The sequence below is a fragment of the Chaetodon auriga genome, chromosome 19 (assembly GCF_051107435.1).
Source record: "Chaetodon auriga isolate fChaAug3 chromosome 19, fChaAug3.hap1, whole genome shotgun sequence".
NCBI lineage: Eukaryota > Metazoa > Chordata > Actinopteri > Chaetodontiformes > Chaetodontidae > Chaetodon > Chaetodon auriga.
The window spans coordinates 14706071-14728754 of record NC_135092.1 but is presented as its reverse complement, the minus strand read 5'-3'; the positions used below and the strand labels follow the sequence as shown (position 1 = coordinate 14728754).

General features: G+C 40.6%; 1 protein-coding gene across 1 annotated transcript in view; it reads left to right on the top strand.

Moving 5' to 3' along the window:
- astn2 (astrotactin 2) overlaps nt 1-22305 on the top strand; it is a 259439-nt gene extending 237134 nt beyond the window's left edge. Inside the window, exons 20-23 of the mRNA XM_076757943.1 lie at nt 6034-6175; nt 16622-16722; nt 17393-17576; nt 20664-22305. Of these exons, the coding sequence (XP_076614058.1) occupies nt 6034-6175; nt 16622-16722; nt 17393-17576; nt 20664-20901 (665 nt within the window). The 3' untranslated portion in view covers nt 20902-22305. The remainder of the gene's footprint in view (nt 1-6033; nt 6176-16621; nt 16723-17392; nt 17577-20663) is intronic.
- Nucleotides 22306-22684: the final 379 nt, after the last annotated feature.

The following is a 22684-nucleotide window of genomic DNA, read 5'->3' as shown; positions in this document are numbered from 1 at the left end:
CCATCATTTTGCATGTGCGAACACTCCACATTCGATTCATCACCCCGTGTCATTTCCTCAACCCGGTCTCCACTCCCTCAGCCACACACACACACGCATGCGCGCGCGCGCGCGCACACACACACACACACAAACCATCTTCCTCACCTCACGTCTCTTGTGATACTGAATGAAGGCAAATATTCTCTTCTTCTTCTTCTTCTTCTTCTTCTTCTTCTTCTTCTTCTTCTTCTGTGCTCTCTCAAACAGAAGGCTGTAGTGAGTAGGAGGGCAAGGTGTTAATAAAGGGATTATGCTAAAGTATACCAGGGCACCAAATCAAAGGCATATGTTTTGAGGCAGTGAGTGATAAATTATTAACACTGGGAAGCACGAAAAGCAATATTTATTAGAAAGTCCATTGTGTTGTAGCACACTGGCTTTGTCAGGGTTTGTGAGAACATGTGCTGCTGATTCATAGACTGTTGTTATACAACAAGTGTTGCTGGAATTTCCTCTTTCTCTACTTTGAATCAAGACGTGGCTTGATTAGGAGAGATATAGCGGGAGACCGCTGCCATATGTTTAAAGCCTAAAGCCAAGTTTTCAAAGATTAACAGTTCAAACCTTGAGAATGAATTTGGACTAAGCGTGCTAAGCGTTCCGCAGGCGTAAGATCAGACACAAGAAGTCTGCCTTTAGTTTGACTGACCTCTCCTTGACTAAAAATGAATGCTCGTAAATAATGTTTCCTTGGCTTGGTAATGGTTACATGCACTGGACAGTATTTCTAGATGCCTTTCAGCACTCTCATGGTTCCTGCACTGACTGTCAGTGCTCTTATGTGGGATCAGTTTGCAGCTTCAGGTGGCGTCACCTTGTATCTCATGTCTCTTAAATCGGTGGGGAGAGAGGGCAGCACCATTGATTTAACTATTTCTTTGCCCTCTGGTGAAATTAGAGTTACTTATGCTGCATTTCACATTGAAAGTGCTCTTATTTGCTTATATATAATGCAAATGTGCAATTTGTAATGACATTTTATATAATTTGTTGTAAAACTACTGTCCTGTATCTATGATGTTGGCTTAGAGTCTTTCGGTATTTAATTTTTATTACTTACAATCATTTGCTTTTTGCAAACTGACATTTACACAGAAAAGGCCAATATCAGCCTCTTTACTGTGTGCAAATGATGGGACATAGTGTACCCCTGCTAAGCCTGAATACTGGCCTTATATTTATGTAATTGTATCACAGTTTATAGCTTTCAGATGGCTCTGATTAAAGATGGTTTGACCCATGGAATGTGTTGGCAGAGTTTGCTAGGTACGGGTATATGATTGTAAAAAGAACTAAAACATACACTGTGTTCTCCTGCTGAGTCCTTAAATTGATAATTATACAGTAAGCCACTCAAGAGCCACCGACGACCAGACCAAAGACATTTGTCTTTTGTTTAGTCTTCCAGATGGATCAAAGTTACTTAAGCACTTCCTCGTGCTGTCAGTGGTATATTTAACACTGTACATGTAATGTTCAATTATGACACGTTGCCTCATGTCACTGAGCTCGTGCTGCCCCTCTCTATTACGCCTATGGGAGAAATAACATATTTCTAACACTGTTTGTACAAATGCATATTGTCACACCGAGTTTATTTTAAGTTGTGGTTCAGGACCCAAACTGGCAAATAACAGTGTTGCATATTAACCAAAGTATAAACATTATGATTAATGCGTTTGATAACTGCATATTAGGTGCATTGTGTCACTCATACATCATAAATGAATTATGCATTCATGGCAAGTTTTTGAACACTAGGCAGTACTTTAAAAAGATGCAAATATATTGCAGTCTTTCTTCTTTGTCACGTCACCCTTGAAATGCAAAGCTCGGGTACAGGTCCTATAAGATTGTGTAAATCGAAAGGAAGAAAGGAAGTCATCTGATGTTGGTATGCCAAAACTATCTGATGTGAAAACATTTGAATACTGTTTCACTTTGAGCTAGTCATGCATGCGAAAAAGCAGCAGCAGAGCTCAGCAGGCTATATAATCTCATCTTCCCTTCTGTCCTTTTGCAGTTCTTTTGCCCTTTTTTGGTTGTTTTTGTGAAAAGTCTTCAGGGAGACGCGTGCATTGTCCTTTCAATATGTGTCCATTGTCTATGGGCTAAATTTTCAATGGGACTGTAAAAGAAAAAAAAAAACTTGCGACCCAGCAATGATCAATATCAGAGAGGATAAAAGGGTAGCCATCGGTGAGCACACGCTCTATGCTACATGTGCATGAGTGAGTATGTCTGCTGTTCGATTTTTGCAAGTCAGGAGTATGTTATAATCACATACATCATCTCACCCCGCTAAATAACTCACACGTGGTTGCTCCTGAACTGTACTGTAGTCACGCATCAGCTCCTTGATTTATTCTGACTGTCAAAACATCCATTGACATCATCATTCCTCTCCATGACCACATCCAAAATCATAAAACATCAGAGCACTCACCGTTCTTTTTTCTTTCCTCTCTCATTGTTTGCCTCTTTCTGTCTTCATTTTTTTTCCTCATTCCTTCCCTCCTTTTACTCACTTTTGTCCACGCTGTATTTGGAGCTGTCTCTTTCTACTTTTAGCCTTTGTGAAGTAGCAGAAATCTGGCTTTCAATCGGCATTCTTCTCGCCGTTGCTCGCAATAAAAGTTGGGGGAATGGACTTGAAAGGTAATGAATGCAGGCCGAATCAGGTCAACAGTCAGTCTTAAATAGATCATTACCAATTATTTCTGCACAAGATGAAATGGTCTGCTAGAGATACATTATTGTTCCACTAATTTTTGGTACTTAACCTAATAAATACACTTACTCCAAGAAAAGCAAGAGAACTGAACACTCTATTGGGACATACGTAGCAAACATTTGGATCGGTACAGGTAGCCAACTAAAAAGTAAAGCTAGTTAAAAACACTCAGCCAAGTTTCCCATGCAACATACCAGCTATGAGCTATAAGCTACTGATATTGTGAATTTTATCATATCTAAACAGTGTTCAGCTTAGTGTAGCCATATTGAGTACTGGAGTGTCCAGACAAATAAAATACTTGAGTGCAAAGCTTCTGCAGGATAAAATCTGATGGGGAACACAATTTAATATCTTCTTTGCAATGAATCTGCCGTTCACCTTCAATATCGTTCATTTAAGGTATTTCATTTTTCATATGGCCTTTTTCGATAATTCAGTGTCCTTGTGCATAAAAGTAGATAATTAGGTGATGCATTCCATGCCTTTGGCACAGTAGAGGACAGCCTTGTCAAAAACAGCTGGAAAACTTTACAACAGCTGTCCAAAGCTTTGTGTGATCATCTGTTTGCAGATGATTGTGCCCTCGATGCTGGTAAAGACGCAGAGAATGCAGGTTATTACTGATCTCCAAAACATGTGTAGTTTTGGTCTTATAGGATTACAAAGTATTACAAAGAGGATAGAAGCTATTCATCAACCCTCCTCAGGAAAATCGTGTACGAAGTCTTGCATTATAGTCAACAGAGAAACTTTCACTTGTCTTTGCAGCACACTTTCCAGAAAAGGGAATGTCAGTGTGAAAGTTAATAGCAGAATAAATGCATACAAATCTCACAGAATCACAGAAGCATTATCCTTACAACAAAGCTAAATGTGTATGGGGCGGTTGTGATGTACATGCTGCTGTACACTGCAAGGCTTGGCAAAATAAGATTTGTGATGCTGACATCCTCACCTGTGCTGGCAGGTTGAGTTTTCATACCATGCTTGGAAACTGGCTGAAACATACTCCACATTTCTCTATGGCAAACTAAGGGAAAAGATCCAGGCATCTGTTCAGTGCTGCAGTTTAAACATAGGCATACAAAGTGCAGGGCATTAACACTGGAGACCAGGTTTCACATCCAGAGTTCTTTGTATGGTTAGGCTCCTAAAACACTTTGGTTAAGGTTAGGGTAAGATTGTGGTCCTGCCTTGTGCTTTAAGCCATCATTGACTTTTTCCACATTAACCAATACCACAATCTTACCCTAATCTTAATCAAGTGCTTTGAGTTGCCTCAACATAACCATAAAACACAAATCATGTTCAAGACAAACAAATGGACTATGTTATTAAATGTTATGTTCAAATATGGCCAGTATGAACATTTTGCAACTTTGCAGATACGTTCAATAAAAATGTTCCCTCATTAAGTTGATAAAAACATTACCGAAGCAGCATTATGTTTCTCCCAAAGTGTATTTGCGGTTGCAAGTTGGCAGTGAATACATTTATGTAATTTCAAGGAGATAGAGTTGTATATAGTAGCCACAGTGTATGCAATCATGAATTAGACAGTTACTAGCTTGTAAATATATTCATTATCACTCCTGTTAATAGCTAACACAAAGCAGATGGCACCACTGAAAGACAGACTTATTTAGATGAATAAAAACTAGTAAACATTGCAAGTAAACATTTAGAGAGCAACCTAATGAAATGCAGATCTGTTCCATAAATAATAATTGGGGGGACTGCAGTGATGGAAAATATTTAAATCCCAGTACTGAACTGGAGGAGTGGAATGGCTCCATTGTTTGAGTTTAAGTTCATCAATAAAATAATATGGACTATATGATCTAGAAATATAATTGCCATTTGTTCTGAAAATGGTCATTATGTAAAATGTCTGGCTTCTTAATTTTCCTGCAGACAAACCAAGATAACCTTTCACTCTGATTAACAATGTATCCGAAGATTATCAGAATGTACAGTATATAAACACTGTATGCAGGTGGTCTTCAAGTTTGAGAAAGTTGAAAAATGAAGCATGAAAGTTTGTTATGATGTAAGTTGCTCATGTTAAAAGATAACAAATGGGAATTCCATCTTGAAATGTCCAGGAGGTACACACTCCTTCATCAACATCCATGGGAGATTGGTCCAACATTTTGACAAAAACATTAAAATTGCAAATTTATGCATGCTGATTTTGATACGGACAACTTCTCTTGCAGCCCTGAAAAGAGTTTAACAACAGAATAAATGAATCCAGTTTCAGATGCATGTCTTAAACGGTAAACCCTTCAAAAGAGCAACCCTGCAACAGTGCAGGAATGTGTTTGGGGGAAACCTCCTATACACAGAGCTCTTTCTGTGAAAAGGTCAAATCATTCATTCGTGCAGTTCTTTTTCCTCTCTTCTGCAACCTTTTCTTACCATCCCCTTGTGCCCTACCAGCCAGACTTACTCCCTGTGTTTATAAGTTGGCCCATGTATCATAAGCTAAAACTAAGCTGCCCTTTACCTCGTGTAGAAATAGTTGGAAATCCAACCGTTTGAGAGCTTTTAAACTATTTTGACAGCTCCCTCTTTTTTCCATCACCCCCATGAGCACTGGAAACTGGCGTCTAGTATGTGTGTGTCTAAATGAACAAGTGTGCGTCGCTCGCCTTTCCCGTAAGCTGACATGAAAGATATTTCACAACTTGTGAAGTAGGGTTTTGTGAGACGCCAGGGTGCTCAGTGAGATATCATTGTAACAGTACCATGTGTCCATAAAGGAAAGCAATCCTGTTTTCTTACAGTTCTATAATGTAGTATGTATTGGGTTGCTGCCAGTAAAAAAGTTAGATTTAATTTAGCCTTGGACTCAATGCTGGTGAAATGTGTCCCACTGGACCGGTCAGAGGTGAAACTCACAACACCAGAGTCAAATGGCACAATCATTGATAAGGAAAGGGCTTTTTTCCTAAATGTAGAAATTCATTCATGACTAAGTTCATGTTGTGCACCATTGTTTTTCCTGTGTTGAAACATGTGGTGGAACCAAAACATGTGGCGTTGTTTTTGCTTAACTAAGAACAATAGATGAAAGATAATGTTGAAAGATAAGTTTGTCTTTTTTCCTTCTTTTTTTTGGCAAAAAGGATCATAGTTGGTAATTCAGAACAAATAACATTTCCAGAGTGACCTTTATGTAAGATTTTTTTTGTTTCTTCCTGTCTTTATTTCATCCTTCCTTCTCTCTTCTAATTTCATTTCTCTACCAGGTGAGGTTCTGAGCTTGATGGATGATCTTTTCTCTGGTTTGGGTTCATCCTGTGTTGTTGCTGGGAGAAGGACTGGGGACCATCCTCACTCTGTGCTATATTCAGTGGTCTTCAAGTGCCTGGAACCCGACAGTCTCTACAAGTAAGTGTCCCAATGCCCTTTGCCATGTTTTTTTCAGGTCAATTGAGTAACTGATTTATTGTGGCTATTTATTTCATTCCCATATACACAAACATGAGTCCTAAATTGAGTTCTGTTGTAGTTGTAGTTTCATGGTTCCGGCACAAGTCTATGAAGTATGGAAAGTCCCTTATTATTTCCAGATCTCGATGGGTGTAAAAAATACATAGACAATAGATATTAAATCTTTTGGGAAAGATCTGTTTTGTGTGTTGATGAAATTACATACAATATATGAAAAGCGGGAGGAGAATTGCCGTCTGATCGCAGTAGGGAGTTTGTGTGCCCCCCTGTGATACTTTGAACTGTGTTATGGAGCTCCCAGCATGATCTACCAAGGCACATTGATTCCAGGTGAGGTGAGGGGCTAGACGATGACTTTCAAATGCATATATAGTCACCATCTAAAAAAAAAAGAGCATCCTTGCACGGATTAGGGAAACCAGAGCCCCATCCTGACGCCTGGAATGCTTTCAGATAAGCACTTGGTGGCCGGACATGTCCCCATGGGGTCTAATCAGCCAAAAGAAAGAACGCAGGACGACCACCATGTGGTCCACCACCTGTAATGTTAGATGTAGGGATCTGCTGCACATTTGGTGGTTTAGATGTGCTGACCCCTGTCTACAAACATTTGATCTTTGGAAGCCTTTCTGGTATGAAAGCAAGTGCTGGGTATCTAATACTAACTAGTCACTGTAGAATTTGGTTCACCTTTATGTACTGAAGTAGAATACAACTCCTGTAGAGGGTCTGAACTCCCTCACGAGAGGTACATGGTGGGTGCACAGGTACTCAAGAGCCCATTTTCCATGGAGAACAAGAGTCATCTCAATGCAATTGTGTGTTGTAGCAAGGAAGAGACACTGTTGTGCCTAGCACTGAACAGCAGTTAGGAGTATTGAGCTTTCTCTGAGTCTCTAGGTTTGCCCAGGTGACAGAAAACGGTGTTGACTAGCAGGACTACCCTGCCTGATCTGAGCAATATAATGTTTTGTCACTGGCACATAGTGTATAAGTGTACCTGGTACAAGAACACCTTTCCACAAAAATCCATGTGTGTAGGTCTGTCTTAAAAGCCATTGTGACAGCAAGAACCTCTTGGTGGACACTTGCACTGACAGAAGCTGTCAAGATGAAGAAGTTGAAGAAGGAGGCTATTAGTCTTGGATAACCCAGGCTAGACGTCTTCATGGATCCAAAACTTTGTGCCCAAACCCAGAAGGACCTGGAAATGGACTACCTGGAATCGAACTGAACCTATCTATTGTTTGAAAGCTGGAACCCGGACCTGTCCAGAGCCAAGAAATGTCGGACCTGAACCTGACCAGGAGACACAGACCCAATCAACTGATTTCACTGCTGATTGCTATTAACATGTTAAATCCAATTTACAAGTTGTCAACACTAAACTTTGTGTCTTACCAAATGTACTGTTAGTAGCCTTCTCCCTTGTGCCTGACTATGACCCATAATCCATCCTCCTTGCCAAGAAAGTTGGTAAAACATCCAGATTTTCTGTTATTCCTCTCCTGCTAGTTGAAACACACATTATTTAATCTTAAAAGTCCACTTGCTGTTACAGTGACAGATGACAAGAACAACTTGCTTAGAATCAGTTTTGCAGTTTTGTTGCATCTACCATAATAAAGATAACATCGGCTCTTTGCCCATTTGAACAATAATAATGATTGTTCGAGCTTTGCTCATGATGTTAAACAGACCCAGGTAATAGAATAGGACACAACCTGGACCCAAGCACTAATATAAAATGTGGATCCAAACCCATACAGGTCCTGGCTCGGGTCTCGGGTCTTGGGTCTTTGGGTTCGGGTGGGCCTGTACAAACCTCTAGCCCAGGGGACTCCTTAGTCAGTGGCCAGGTTTTAGGAAACCTGAAGTACTCCAGCTTCTGTGGTCTCAGAAGCAAATGTGTAGAAGGGGTTTGGCAAGCTAACAAGACTGTTCTCAGCAGAAGAGAACTGCTGACCTTGACTTTGAGGACTCCTGAACCCGACTGACACCACTGCTGTGTTGTAGGAAGGGTTGGAGAATTCATGGGAGGCCTCACCCACGTCTTTGGTGTGGGTAGGCAAAAAGTGCAGCAGTGACAAGATGCTAGAGGTGGTTGAGATCTTCCCTGAAATTCTAAAGTCTCAAAATATATTTTGGAAGTCTTGGTTGATACATCTCATCATTGTCCCATGGAAGTCAGGGATTATGTCTATGAACTGGAAGAAGAGGGCGGTAGTTCCCATTTTGGTTAAAAAGGGGACTGGAGAATATGTTCTGATTAGCAGGGTATCACGCTATCAGCAATCAGCCAAGGAACAAGTGATTAGTTTTTGATTGAAGTCATGATCAAAGTGGGGGATATTTTTTCACATGGTAGAGCTAAACATCTTTGCTATTTCTAAACATTTCCTATTAAAACTAGAAAGTAATCATTGATTACATTACTTTACCAATGCTGCACAATCCTATCCCGGCTCACCTACAGTATTCTGTGACATTGCTCCTGGTCTCAGGCTGCAATTTATTGCAACCCAATTGACTTGATCCTCTTTCTGACCACATTTTTATGAGTTCAATGTTTCCCATTGCCATATAAAGACCTTTCATTAAACATTATGTTGTGGCCATGTTTGCATCTTTCCCAAACAACAATGACTGAGGAAATATCAGCAATACCACATCCTCCCCTGGGTGTCTACAATTCCCACTGCAAATGTTATTTTGTTTCAGGGGGTGAATTTTGTTACCTACTCCTGAACAACAGCTGGGTCGAGTTAACTAAGAGAAGCATACTTAGTCTCAACGTGGTGGGAGTGGTGGATGCTTCCGTTCTTTTATGTTCTCTTTGGTCAGAGGACAGCATGGTTTTAGTAAATACAGAAGGATCCCTGTTAAGACGCAGTATTTGTTAAACTCAAAGAACAAATTGACCACTCTCTGTAGATTGGGGGGGGGGGGGGGGCATTTAACTTACAGACAGACATTGCCTAAGGTCAAAAGATTCATAACGATCACCCTAACATATCATACATTTACAATAAAAAGTAAAACTGTTACAGTCTTGAGAAATGGGCTGCACTGCTGCATGCATCTGCTGTTGCTGATTGTGGATTTGTTAGTGAATGGGATTACCCCGTCAATCATTAGAGTTGGTCATAAATGTAACATGCCCTGTCAACTGCATTGGTGGAGCGATGCTGCTCCCAGTGTGTATTGCTGTGATATTCATATCCTATGAGCACCATTTGCTTCCCTCTACATCATGAAACAAAGTTGCAAGAGCAGCAATAATGGGTGAACCAGACAGGACCCAGATGTTGTGGCTGACATTGGACACATGAAACACACTGTCTTTTCAGCTTTTGACTGTCTTCTCTGTCTTGTTAAGTGTCTTATGTTTACAATGCTCTTGCTATTTGGTGGCCAAGGTTTGTTTTGGGAACTGCATCAGTGCCCCTCTCAAAGAAGCAGGAAGGATTTAAAGCTATGGGAAACCTGATCTACAGTCATGTTTTCCCCAGTACAAGTCAAGGTTACAAAAAATAAATAACTTGAAGGTTACCGCAGTTTAATCTGGCTTTTCCAATGGGAGTCCAAATGGTTAGGGGTGAGTCCATTAAATCCAGATAATGAAGATAAAGGAAAAATAATAGAATCATGCCTCACGGTTGTATTCCTCCACCAACCAGTCAAGTTACATTTATTTTGTGTGTTACTCATATAATATACGTAGTGAAGACTTTGAAGGAATTTAGTAAAAGATATGAAGTGTATTTTTTGCAAAACGGAAGTTATCACCTGTATGATTCCAACACATAAATTCCAGAGAGAAACATATTGTCTTCACTTAAAGACTATTTTTACAGAGGAGTACAGGGGACTGATAGAAAATCTTGTCACATGGAAAGAAATGGAAAAGAATTTCATGCATGTTTTCATATGAATGGGACACATGTGAGGTCACAGTGACCTTGAACTTTGACCTTTTACCACCAAGCTTCTAGTAAGTTTGTCCTAGAGGTCAAGTGAATATTGGTGCCAAATTTGAAGAAATTCCCTTGAGGCGTTCTTGAAATACTGCATTAAAGAGATTGGGACGGATGGACAGCCCAAAAACATAGACATAAACAAGTAAAGGAAATACAAAGATCTTACCCTTATAAATTATGATTGAGTCAGAGGAACTTTAATCACCTCAGATGAAAATACAGCAGAGGGTCCTCACCACATTTAGGCTAACGAGTGGCCTAAATGAAAGTTTATTAATTTGGGTCAAACACTTACAGAGCAGGGATACAGGTGAGAGGAAGAAGCTACATCACATGCGTAGCAAGGTCTTTATATTGTGGTTTATGTGGGTGGCTATGAGTGATTTCACCAGAGGGAAGGTAATGGATGGATTGATGCAGCAATAAGCTATGTAATATTAATGTCTCCCAACGACACAGCCATAACCATAAAATATAGGAGATGTGGTTTTTTGAATTAGTCTAACATTAACATTAAAGTGTGTGGTCACTGGTTGTCAGTTTCACATAAAAGGTTGCACCGGGTGAAGCCGAGTGGTCCATGTTTGGAAAGATTTCCCTGTCTGTGACGCAGCAGTTCACACCTGTTCAGAATAAAGCATTCAAACAAGCAAAGGAAGATGATAAAATGAATCCAATAAAATGGCCAGGAAGCAGTCATTGATGAAATCACTAGAAGCTGATAGCCATATCAGCCACAATTTAATTTAGTTAAGCATTCACAATTTTGAGTTTCCTAAAAGTTTTGACAGTGAATGAAGAATAGTGGGAGAATAACTATTAGTTTAATCTGTAGAATTTAAGCTTCCACTAACAAAAACCTGCAACAAGAGCCTAATTTCCAACTTTGTAGCAGTGTTATCTTTGTTTAGGCATTCTCCACAGTGTTATTTTCTCTGATAAGAGCAGAATTTACGTCGGAATTACGTCTGAGGGCACATCTGTTTGCAGCCAACTCCACTTGTCTTAATCAAGAGCCTGATAAGAACTTTACTGGTATTGGCGTTACAGTTGATCATTACCAAGGCTGCTATGGCCCTCATGTTCCCCTCCAAACTGAAATGCTGTTTGCTCTATGAAAAGTTACAGACACATTTCAGAGGGATGACCCTGCTGCCTCCACAGCTAATAACAGCGCCAAACTCCATTTAGTTTAAAAAGCCAATAGCTGCTGTAATAAAAGCTGTTGTAATATTTTAGGCATCCATTAGATTGATCTTGTGCTCCTTCCTGTTTTTAATGACAGTTAAACAGGCAGACCCTGGATCTTTCCTGAACTGTCTCAGTTCCAGCTGCCCTGCATCCTCCTGATTGCTCCTCAGCTGCTTCTAATTGCTCCACACTCTAGAGTCTCAAGACACACAGACCCCATTTACACTTAGGGAAAATGCATATGTTTTCATGTGGTTTTGCCTCTCGTTTACGTGCAAACTGAGTTTTTTTCACGGAAAATGATAATTTTTAAAAACTCCGGCCAAAGTGGAGATTTCTGAAAACGCTGGTTATGTGTTGGCGTGTAAACAGGGTTAAACGGCGTTTTAAGTTCCGAAACGTCACAACATGCAACTGAAAATACTTAACATCATATATTTACACTTGTGCCCATAGGTTTGGCATAGTTATGATGGCACTCGACTGCGTATTTATCCGGGTTCATGTAAACGACAGCATTTTTGAAAACGATGTTATGTGCACAATGTTATTTTTGAAAATGGACGGCTAAAATATTCGTTTTCCAAAATACCCTGCTACGTGTAAACATAGCCCTAGTTTGTCTGAATTCCTCCTGACTTCATGCTTTATTTAATTTTTTTACCTCCCACATCTTTTTCCTCTCTGTTATTTGTGTGCCATCAGCCTTTTACCAAGATTCAACCATATCCTGACTGTCTTCCTCTGAGTTTTTTAATATTAGTGTTAATCAGTCTCAAACCATGACACATATCAGTCTTCAGCAGTGTGCCAGCAAACTGTTTTCCTCATTCTAAACTCTAAGAGTGATTGAATGATTGAAGACATGATTGTACAAATGCATCCATGTGCACATAACACTTTTTAAAGGTGTTAGTGAGGGTGAGGTTGTAGTTATTCAACAAATCCTCATGATAAATGAAGACTTTGACCACATGTATATGGACAGTTAAAGGGTCAGTTCTGTCTAATGTGCCTAAGGTTTTTGCTGCTACTCAAATACAATTGAAGTGATGGAATTTTGTGATATACCCATACCCTGTGAGACCTGTAAGCTTGGAGAACTTCAAACCAGTCCTTGACTAAAAGAAAACAAAGGGGAACAGCACCAAAAAAGGGCTGAGCTAACATAAATCTACTTCTGCCTCTTGCTTTGAATTCATTCACATGTATTTTAGTGTACGCATCTGGTGTTTGTATGAAAGTGATGAAGTATAGTAGCTCCAAAATCTAAATAGAAATGTTTTGGGGCAGTCGAATCTGTAGTTGAACATAAGTCAGTAGCCATAACAGTAACACTTGGTGCATATCATTTGATTGTTTTTTAGTGGCTTTATGTGATTGAAAAGGGCAGTCATGACCTCACATTCTGTACTGGTTTAACCAACACAATGATCTCACCTTGATTTTGTCAAATGCCATTTAAAGTGTTGTTACAGTGACGGTCACTGTGACTTTGTAGAAATATCTCAGTTTCCAGAAATGTCTGGTGCATACATTTAAAACTGTTGAATGACTTTTAATGGGGCGTTGTCATCGTCACATTCACTTGGATTATGAGTCTGACTGATCTTCAAGTGAGATCATCTAGAGCTGAGATAACTCTACTAATTTGCAATGAAAGGCAAAGCATTTTTATTTAGGGATGTTGCACCAGTGTAATGCCTCTTAGATCTGAGGATTTCAAAGTCATGAGATACTGTAAGCTGCCATAAATTCTTCAGGCAGTGAGAAACGATTCTATGTGGCCTTGATTGATTTGTGGACTGGCTCAACTGATGTGTGTCCAAAGGCTGACGTCATGGAAAAGGCATCCCCTACTGCCCTGGCTTCTCTCAGCATGCCAAAAATACTGCCCTAATTGATCCTCTCTCACTCGCACTTTCTCTCATTCCCCCTCTCTCGCTCTGTCTCCGAGCCTTCTGTCTTGTCATCTCTTGTTCACCCGTCTCTCCGCTGTCTCATTAAATTAGAGGACAATGGTTACTTTAATGGCAACATTGTTAATTTACACAAACATTAATCTGCCATTTGTCCACTTCATTGTTTGCTGAGCTTTCAAAACTATGGCACACGGACAAAACCAAGCCTCTTCCAAAGGAGCCATGTGCAGCCAGACAGCCTTGGAATAGATGTGAGAGAGAGGAATTAGAGAGAGGAATAGACGGAGCTGAGCTATATGCAAGCAATGTAGATAGAAAAATAGAGAGACAAAGGAAAGTGTATCTGTGTGTGTGGGTGGGTGGGTGGCCGGGGTGGTTGTGTGTGTCTTGCCAATTCTGTTACTTGATGTTTTGACATTCTCATGGCAAGCCAGACCGTGGCTGGTTCCTTTGTTCTCCCAGGCGATCTTTATCATCACTGAGTGCCTTTACTGAGCTCAGACACCACACTCTGTCCATCAAGTCCCCCTTTACCGCTACTATCTGTATGAATGAGATCCTAACAGTGCGAAGGACCCCTGGCCAGGGCTCCTTTGCCCGACTGTGATCAAAACGATGCACAGTTGCTCATACATTTTCAGTAAAATGTCCAATTTCCTTGCACATGCTGTCCCTCTTTTTCCCAAATAAAATGCAGATCTACCAAAGTTGACTCTGAGAGAGGCTGAATCTCCTGGCAGAAACAGCTTTATTACAGTACATAACAATCTTGTAATTGCTGTAGGGGCTGTGTAAGGAGAAACAGTACCTGTCATTGATGCCAACCATTTAAACAGCCTAAAACGGCAATAAAAGGCTGGCATGCTCACATCCTGGGTCCCAAACAAAACTTTTAACAAATTGCCTTGATAAAACTCCCGCCTCGTCGTCCTCCTGCTCCCCTCCCCTCTCCTACCTCATTGTATCCATCTGCACGTTATGTGGCCACATAATTTAAACAGTGTGACTGTTACATGCCGGCATTGTTTTGCTGGGCAGAGGAGCCAGTGAGGCCCGTGCGTCTTTTGTGAGGTTCTTGGGGAATACCGCATCCACCCTGCTGAATAACAAGACCAGACAAACTATGTGAGCAATGTCCAAACAGGTCATGTTACAAACAAAACAATCATTTGACAGCATTGGGACGCTCTCAAAAGACATTACATGAAAAAAGGCAAATGGGTTTCGGAAGAAAAGCAACTTTTGTAAAAACAATAATATCCTAATTTCTTTATTTTCATGTATTTCTAACAATGTTTAGCATTGGAATGCCATCTCAGTTGTTCATTTTGTCTCACTGTGTTTTGTGGTTTCCTTTTTGTCATTCTGTTGTTTTTACAGTGGTAACTCTGTGGAAATACTGCTGAAAGCTTACAGTTTTTCATAACTAGTTACAAACATTTCTCAATACTAAATTCACTTTTTCAAAACTTCCCCTGCAGTAAGAAAAACAGTACATGTGGACCAAGGGATTTTCTTTTCACTCAAAAAACAACCCTCTTCACAATTGTGCAGTATTTATAGCGTACTTCACTTATCTGTTGCAATTAACATACAACCAGAGCCAGAAGTAATAGGCTTTTGTAAATGACCAGGGCAACACTGTTTGCATTGTGCAGCCTGCCACCGACTCATCATAGACCATGCACACCTGCACAGCTGTTTGCAGATATGCTGATCAGGTTGAAGTTGGTTGGAGGACACCAGACTATGTGCAATGGTATCCTGCCGTAACAGGGGAAACAAATCTAATAGGGCAGTCAGAGAGATGCCAATCAACACAGCGTGTACATACCCACACAGTCCTGAGAAGAGGTCTATTTTTTGTAAAGATGCTGCTATTTTGTCAGTGTCAGATAGAGCCAGGCTAGCTGTTTCTGTGGTAAGATTAGCTAACTGGCAGACTCAAGAGTGGCATCAATCCTCCCAATAAGTTGTCACCAAAAAGAAAAGAAGTGTATTGAAGGAAATGTTGAACTGAAGGCCTATGCCAGTGCACTACAAGGCCTGTTAATCCACCAAGTCTCATCTCATCATGTGGCCAAATCTAGGCTTTTCACTGCAGACATTTTGATGTGTCATGGTAGGAAATGCACAGGCATTTCACTACCGATGGTTCTGTAAAGACAGAGCAACAGTTAGACAGCATCCATAGCACCAGGAAGCTGGAAACGAAGCAGCTAAATGGAATTCAGCCATTATTAATTAGATCCTTCACCTGTGCTTTGCCTGCCGACACATGTCAAAACGTCTTTCCCTGAAAAAAGCCTGTACAGCCGCTTGTAGCTTAAAATAGAGAAAACAGTTAGCAAGAAGACACAGTTTATATAGCAAACATCAAAGCTAACGTTGCTCCAATGCACTTTCTTAATGGATATGTTTGTTTATAAGTCATATGTAATTCAGGCCAGTCAAGAACAAGTGGAAGCAGCTTGTGTGTTTTCTTTGGTGTGGTTTCTGTGGTTGCCATGGTCACAAGGAGAACCGCAAGTTAAAAGTTCAACCATCATCAAGACGGCAATGGCAGATACGTTCATGAGAGCGACAGCCACCCTCTCTCTCTCCTTACCACTGCAAGGATATTGATGTCTTAATCTGTGCCACCCTTGATCCTTTTTTAGATTCGGTATGACCAGTTCCTCCTTGTGCTTCTTCTTATTCAGAAGTACACAGATTGGCATTTTGAAAAGGACACGTAAAGGTCATTTGTTTTCTATTCCGAGCTGTGTGGCCCTACATTACTTGAGATGCGTTACATTTTCCCAGTGTGGTCTCATCTCCTATTGCAATGTCTTGAACTGCTGGCTGTTGTATCTTATCAGGGTACCGAGTGGTCCGGAAGTCTGTCATGGAACCCAAAAAATTCTGATGTTTGACATTTTCAGAGAGAGGAACTTTTGTCCTTATGGAGTGCTTGGAGTCAAGCCAGATGGCCCTTTACTCCTCTCTCCTCTGCCATTATGGTCCTGGCTGCACTCATTTTCAGATATAATTAAATCCCATAAACCTTGGCTCCGTTCACAAGACATTTTCTGAAAAAGTATGTGATGTCAGTGCATGGTTATATATTATCAAATATAATCTCTCCTAGCAAACCCCCATCTCATCAAGTACATTACCCTGCAAACTTATAAGAATTATGCTATTTACATTATTTTGTTGCCAGATAAGCAAGATGCTGTAGCTAAAGGTCGGGATGTCAGTCCAAATAATGAACATGCTTCTGTTGCTTTTTTTTTTGTCACTTTCAGGTTCACTCTCCATGCAGTGGATAGCCGAGGCAGCCACTCTGAGTCAAGCTTCGTCTCAGTACGGACGTCTTGTCCGATGGTGGATGACAGCCGAGCTGAAGGTACTCTCACCTTTGATTTTTTTCCTACCGTCCCTTCTTGTACCTCTTTTACTTGCATCTTCTTGCACATCTCTTACATCCTTTCACATATTGCAATTTACCTGAATGGCTACTCATCCAGAGTATTCATCCATCACTACAGTTTCTACCCCTTGTAAACACAAACATGTACATTTATCATCTAACTCTAAATGATGCAGTTTTTCCAATCATGTAAAAATATAAATGCACCAGTCACCGTTTAGCATCAGGTTTTATCTAAAATCCGAAAAGTTGGGACAAAACATGACAGGAAGGGGGTCAGGATGCACATTCTGTTCTCTTTGATCACAGCCCTTAATGACTTTCACAATGTGCACATGCTTGATTATAGTTTCTGGTTATTAAAACAAGCTGTGGCAAACTGTAAAGGGGCACTCCACCAATTTCAAATGTCAAATTCAATTTCCGAATCACGGGGAGTTTACCAGGCGGCGAAAGACTGCATCGAGTTGCATCATGGGAAGTGTAGGATCTGATGCATTTGAAGCTTGACTTGTATTTGGGGATTAAAAAAAAATCCTCTGCTGCATTCTCACAATTCCCTCACTCAAACCCCTCGCTCATGTTAAATCCCTTCTTCCCCCTCGCCATCTCTGCATCTCTTCCCCTGTCTCTTGCCTCCTTGCAGAGATTGCAGACAAGGTATACAACTTGTATAATGGCTACACCAGTGGCAAGGAGCAGCAGATGGCCTACAACACACTGATGGAGATCCCTCCTCCGCTGCTATACAGAGTCCAGCACCACTACAATTCCCACTATGAGAAGTTTGGAGACTTTGTCTGGCGTAGCGAGGATGAGCTTGGCCCCAGGTGAGAAGATAGAAGCAGTTTCTAAGTCAAAGTCTAAGTCTAAGTCTTCCAATTGTTGTATAAGGGTTTTTATGTTTAACAGTTATTTTCTTGCCTAGCAGTGCCCTCATTTTTTTTTCCCAGTCTGCCGCTATTTATCCAAGTGTCCTTGTCATCTTGTTTGATGACGTTGTTTCGGATCAATTACAGTCATCTTGAGGTTTCTTACATAAGCTAAAGCTGTCTGAAATGGTGCTGCCAGATTCAGACCATTAAGCCATTTCTCATGGCATTGTCTGCACCCCCCTCTAAGGAGCACCATTGCACAATGCCAACCCCCCCCCCCATTTTTCTCCCCGTTTCCAAAGTGCTTCTACTGGAAGCAAGTGGGCAAAGGCACCGTGAAACCTCTGGGGTTACAGCCGCTCCTCGCATTACCATGGTGATGCCAAAACAGTGTTTGACAGCCAAGCCAAACACTAAATTTGATAGTCAGCTAACACTAACTCAACTTCCAACTCCATTTCCTCTTCTCTCTCATAAAAAAAAGTTACTCTGTGTCCACAACACGCCACCCCGACATCCCCTCACCCATGACCCTCTTAACAGGGACACCCCCATTGATAGTTTGCCGTGTGAGCAGACGCAGAGACGTCACGACAGCGCGGAGACAAACGGAAGCTCCCTGACAAACAAAACTGCACGGGAGGAAGTATAAACACTTCTGCTTCAAAAAAAAAAAAGTATAGAACAAAAACATTCATGTATGTGAGTCTGACAAGGCAGTGGGTCCGGCGCTGATGATAGCAACACGAGAATTTCAGTTACAGCACAATGTTTTGGTTTGTCCACCCCCACTGCCTGGAAGCACTCCTTTCAAGCCATAAATAATATAATAATTGTGGAATAACTTTGGTCGGTAAGAAGATTATGTTTGTCTGTGATTGGTGAAGGGGGGTGGGAGGCACGGGTTGGCCATTGGGACTTAATATGGGGACTAGGGTGGTCGGATGGTGTGTTTGTGTGTGGGCAGCTGTGTGTGTGTGTGTGTGTGTGTGTGTGTGTGTGTGTGTGTGTGTGTGTGTGTGTGTGTGTGTGTGTGTGTGTAGGGGGGTTGGATAAGCGAGCACGGATTATTTACTGCCTGAAGTTGGCAGGGTTGAGCCTCGTTGGGGTAATTTACAAGCAGGCTCTATTGGTGGTGCCTTTTAAAGGGTAACAGAATGGCCAAGTGAAACGTAAGCACAGTCAGCACTCCCCCAGGAGCCCAGAATCCCAGCAGCCCCCAAATGTCCACCGGCATTGTTGCAGCTGAACACTAGCTCCTTTCATAATTGTATTGTTCTCTGGACATGCTGTGATACATGGTTACTGCTTTTTCTTTGTCTGTAAACACAACTATTATCTTGTGCTGCAGTGTACTTTTTCTATTTCCACACATCAGTCTCGTTGATTTGATGTGTTTCAGTTCTGGGCTGCTTTCTCTTGAAGCTGCGTTTCTGTCGTAATCAATTACTTCGGATTCAGTTGCTTAAATCACATGAAGCCAAATATTTGACTGAGCAGTTCCCCGAGTTGCCACATGCAAGTTATGCGGAAATAATATTTTAAATGTCTTTTTTTTTTTTCTTTTAGTCGTTTCTTTGTTTGTCACCATGAATGACATTTAATGTGTTTAATTTATTCCTCGCTAATGTGCTTGCGAGACTCCCTTGATTATGTGTTTGGTATTCTGTTGTTTCAGACGTAAGAATTTAAGGGAAATGAGAAAATGCCCCCCCACCCCCCCCTTTTGAGCAAATAAGTGAAAAGGATGTCTGTACTCCTTGCTTAACTAAAGACAGATGTTGATGCTCAGCAGACACTGCTTTTCAAAACAAATGGAATTTTGCCCTTCTCCGCGTGTGTTTTCCTCATTTTAGTATCCATATGAGCTGTGCAACCTTGAGTGCTTGTGCTGTTGGACTATTCTGTAGGTGCATTTCTGTTCTGCAAGCGCGGAATGTGTGTGTGTGTTGTGAGGCATCTTTTCTAAATTAAAGGTGACCTGACATATGGCTCCTTCATGTCGTAAACAGCAGCTCCAGACTCTGGACCGAGAGACAAAATTCTTAGTTTCACTTATTCTAGACAGCTGCCTCTGGTGTAGTGTTCAGCAGAATCAGTGTCCGAGAATCCGAAAGGCAATTTCTTGAGGTGGTTTTGACCCAGACTGGCAGTCACATCAGAGTGACAGGAGAGACACAGTTGCAGTTCTTTGAAATCTGGTAACATTTAATGCTGCGCTTTCGTGCAGACACAAGGCCGGTGGAGGTGGAAATAAAGGCACAGTGCCATCGTTTTCTTTTTTTCTTTTAAATGTATTTGTTGACTTTGTGCACCAAGCGAACCCCCTTGCACCGAGGCGGGTGGAGTGGCGCACCTGAGGTTTTGTTTATGCAGATCAGGTGCCTCAGTGGATTTTAAGGTTCCCTCCTTGGTATGATTTTTTTTCTCGATCCATTCAAAACATGTCTAATCGCAAACAGAAAAGCAATTTTTGTCGCTTTTTTGGCAGCGGCACACACTGTAAGTGCTGATGTGTGTGTGTTTGTTCCATCTCTTCTACCACCTTTATAATTCAATGAGTAATGTTAATGAACAGTATCATCTCATGCATATTAGAATGCACATTCAGGCATTAATGCAATAAGGCAGATCGCGCTTGATCCATAACTTTCACCAGTATTTTCATTCAGTCTGTGGGCCGTACTTGCTTTGGAGTTCTTGAAATCCCTGCAGACATTCATCAACAGACTAACATATGTCATCAATCTGCTGTGTCTAATTTTTAGGATGTGCTGTGTCCAGTAACACGGGTCCAAAAGAGTGTACCTTAAATTAATCACTGCATGAGTCATCCTGCTCGAAGCCTTTTTGAGATTGCACAAGGATTCTGCTTGTCTCTTTGGTCACCAGAACTGCCAAAATGGTTTCATGTGGTCTCATGCCCCAAATTTGTGCTTTCATTTGAACTTTTAATCTGTTTTTGCATCTGTACGTCTCAATTCTGGATATCAACTTAAACTTAAGAGGGATTAATACAATTATATTTGTATCCTTCAATAGAAAAGCCAACCTGATTCTACATAGGGTGGAGAAGATTAGCCACTACTGCCGGTCTCTCCTGCGCAGTAGCCACATCCAGAGCCGCACCGACACCATGGCTTATGTCTACTGCCGGAGTGAAGAAGGCCGACCTCCCAGTAGCACGTGGCACGGCTCTTTACATGAAAGTCGCACCACCTGCATGGAAAAGCTCATTTCTGTACAGCGTAACACATACAGCAACACCAAACTCCGATGAGACAGGGGTTTGGAGACGAGCGTTGCTCTTTTTTTTCCCCTGCAAAATGACATCAGTGATTGATGTACCTCGTCACCCACTCTGCAGCAGGTGTCTCTCAAGTGACCGGTGGCTTTTGAAAACCAGGGGAGCCTAAAAAACCTCAGAATTCACTGGACATTGTGTTAAAGCTACCGAAAAACATATTTTTGTGTGGCCTACTTTTATTAGAAGAGAGAAGACGGGGGGGAAAAAAAACTGGAGCAAACATATTTCTCAACTGCAAAATGCCAGTGATTGCACATATCAACAAGAAACTGCAGTGTGAACATGTAAAATATCATTCAGCCAAGAGAAAAACTGGTTGGCTTAAATACTTTGAATGTAATATTGTAGTTCCTTTTCGGTGCTTTAAAGCTTACCTGGAACACTTTCAAGAGAGAAAAAAAGGAAAAATCAATAGCATAACGTATTTGCCTTTACTACCTTCATTTCAAAGGAGAAACCGAAATGTGTTAAAGCCATTTGAAAATCACTTTCTTGTTTTGGAACTCACTTTAATTAAAGAATTCAAACTTTGCTTCATGACTTTAAAATCAGTAAGTGAGAAACTATGTAGTTAGTCTTGTATTCCATTTGATAGATTCAAGCTGAAATAGAACGGCTTTGTGTGGTTTGACGAACAGGCTGCTACCAGCCTGTTGAAATTATGCAAAGACAGAGTGGGTGGCATTCAAACATCATATTCATTCATAGACTGGAACGATTTCACAGCTGAAATGTGGAAATCCTTTTATCATCATCTCTCATTTAATACTATAGTATCCAAAATAAATATGATTGAAAATTAACTAATTTCAAGGACATTTCCTCAGACTAGAAACGGACCCTCACATGGTTGATTATGCACCCGATGCAAAAACATACAATAATTTAGCCACACTGAAGTCTTTAAAGTAAATGCTTTACTTTTTACTTTTTGGGGGGTTTATATGTGGCCAGTGCTGATACTGAAGAAAATAAGAAATCAGATGCTATAGCTAGATTTAATGACATGCGCTTGCAGAAATTATGGCAGGATAATAATTTTGAGGAGCATTTTCAGGCGTCCGAATAGTTTGCGTTGAACCAACAGTTAACATGTGAGGGACTGTCCACTGAATTGTGCAGAATCAGCGATTTTAGGGATCTCCTGTGGTCCTCTTGTTTTTCAGTCCAATGTCATATCTTTAAAGCCATGGATATTGTTTCAATGAAGATAAACAATGCCTTTTTTTCAATACTTTCATCCCATGTTATATGAATTGTAATAATAAATTATTATATTGTAAATTTTAAATTGTAAAAAAGAAATATGTATTATTATGTGGCTTTGATTGTCTTTTTCTGAAGAATGTGAAATATTAAAAATGTATATAAAATCAGAAGACTTTTCTTTCATCCCTACTGTGGAATCATTTGATTTAAAAATGAACCTTGAACAGCTGTGAAGCATTTATTCAAACCTATTTTAACATTACAAGTGGCATGCATTTACCAAGATTTTCTGTGAAGCCTTCCCAGTTTTCATGAATATTATTAGTTATTTTCCACCTGGTAGTTATTTTCTTGTCCAGACAGCAAAAGTTGCTCATTCAACATTGAGTCTGGTCAGAGAAGTTGCTGCATGAGGTTAAAAAATAAATTTTAAGCCAAAGTTTTTACAGCGGTCACAGTTTATATGTGGAAAAAATGCCATTGAATCAAACATTGTGAAAACTAAATCATTTCTATGTAATGGGGAAAACATTCAAGAGTCACTTTT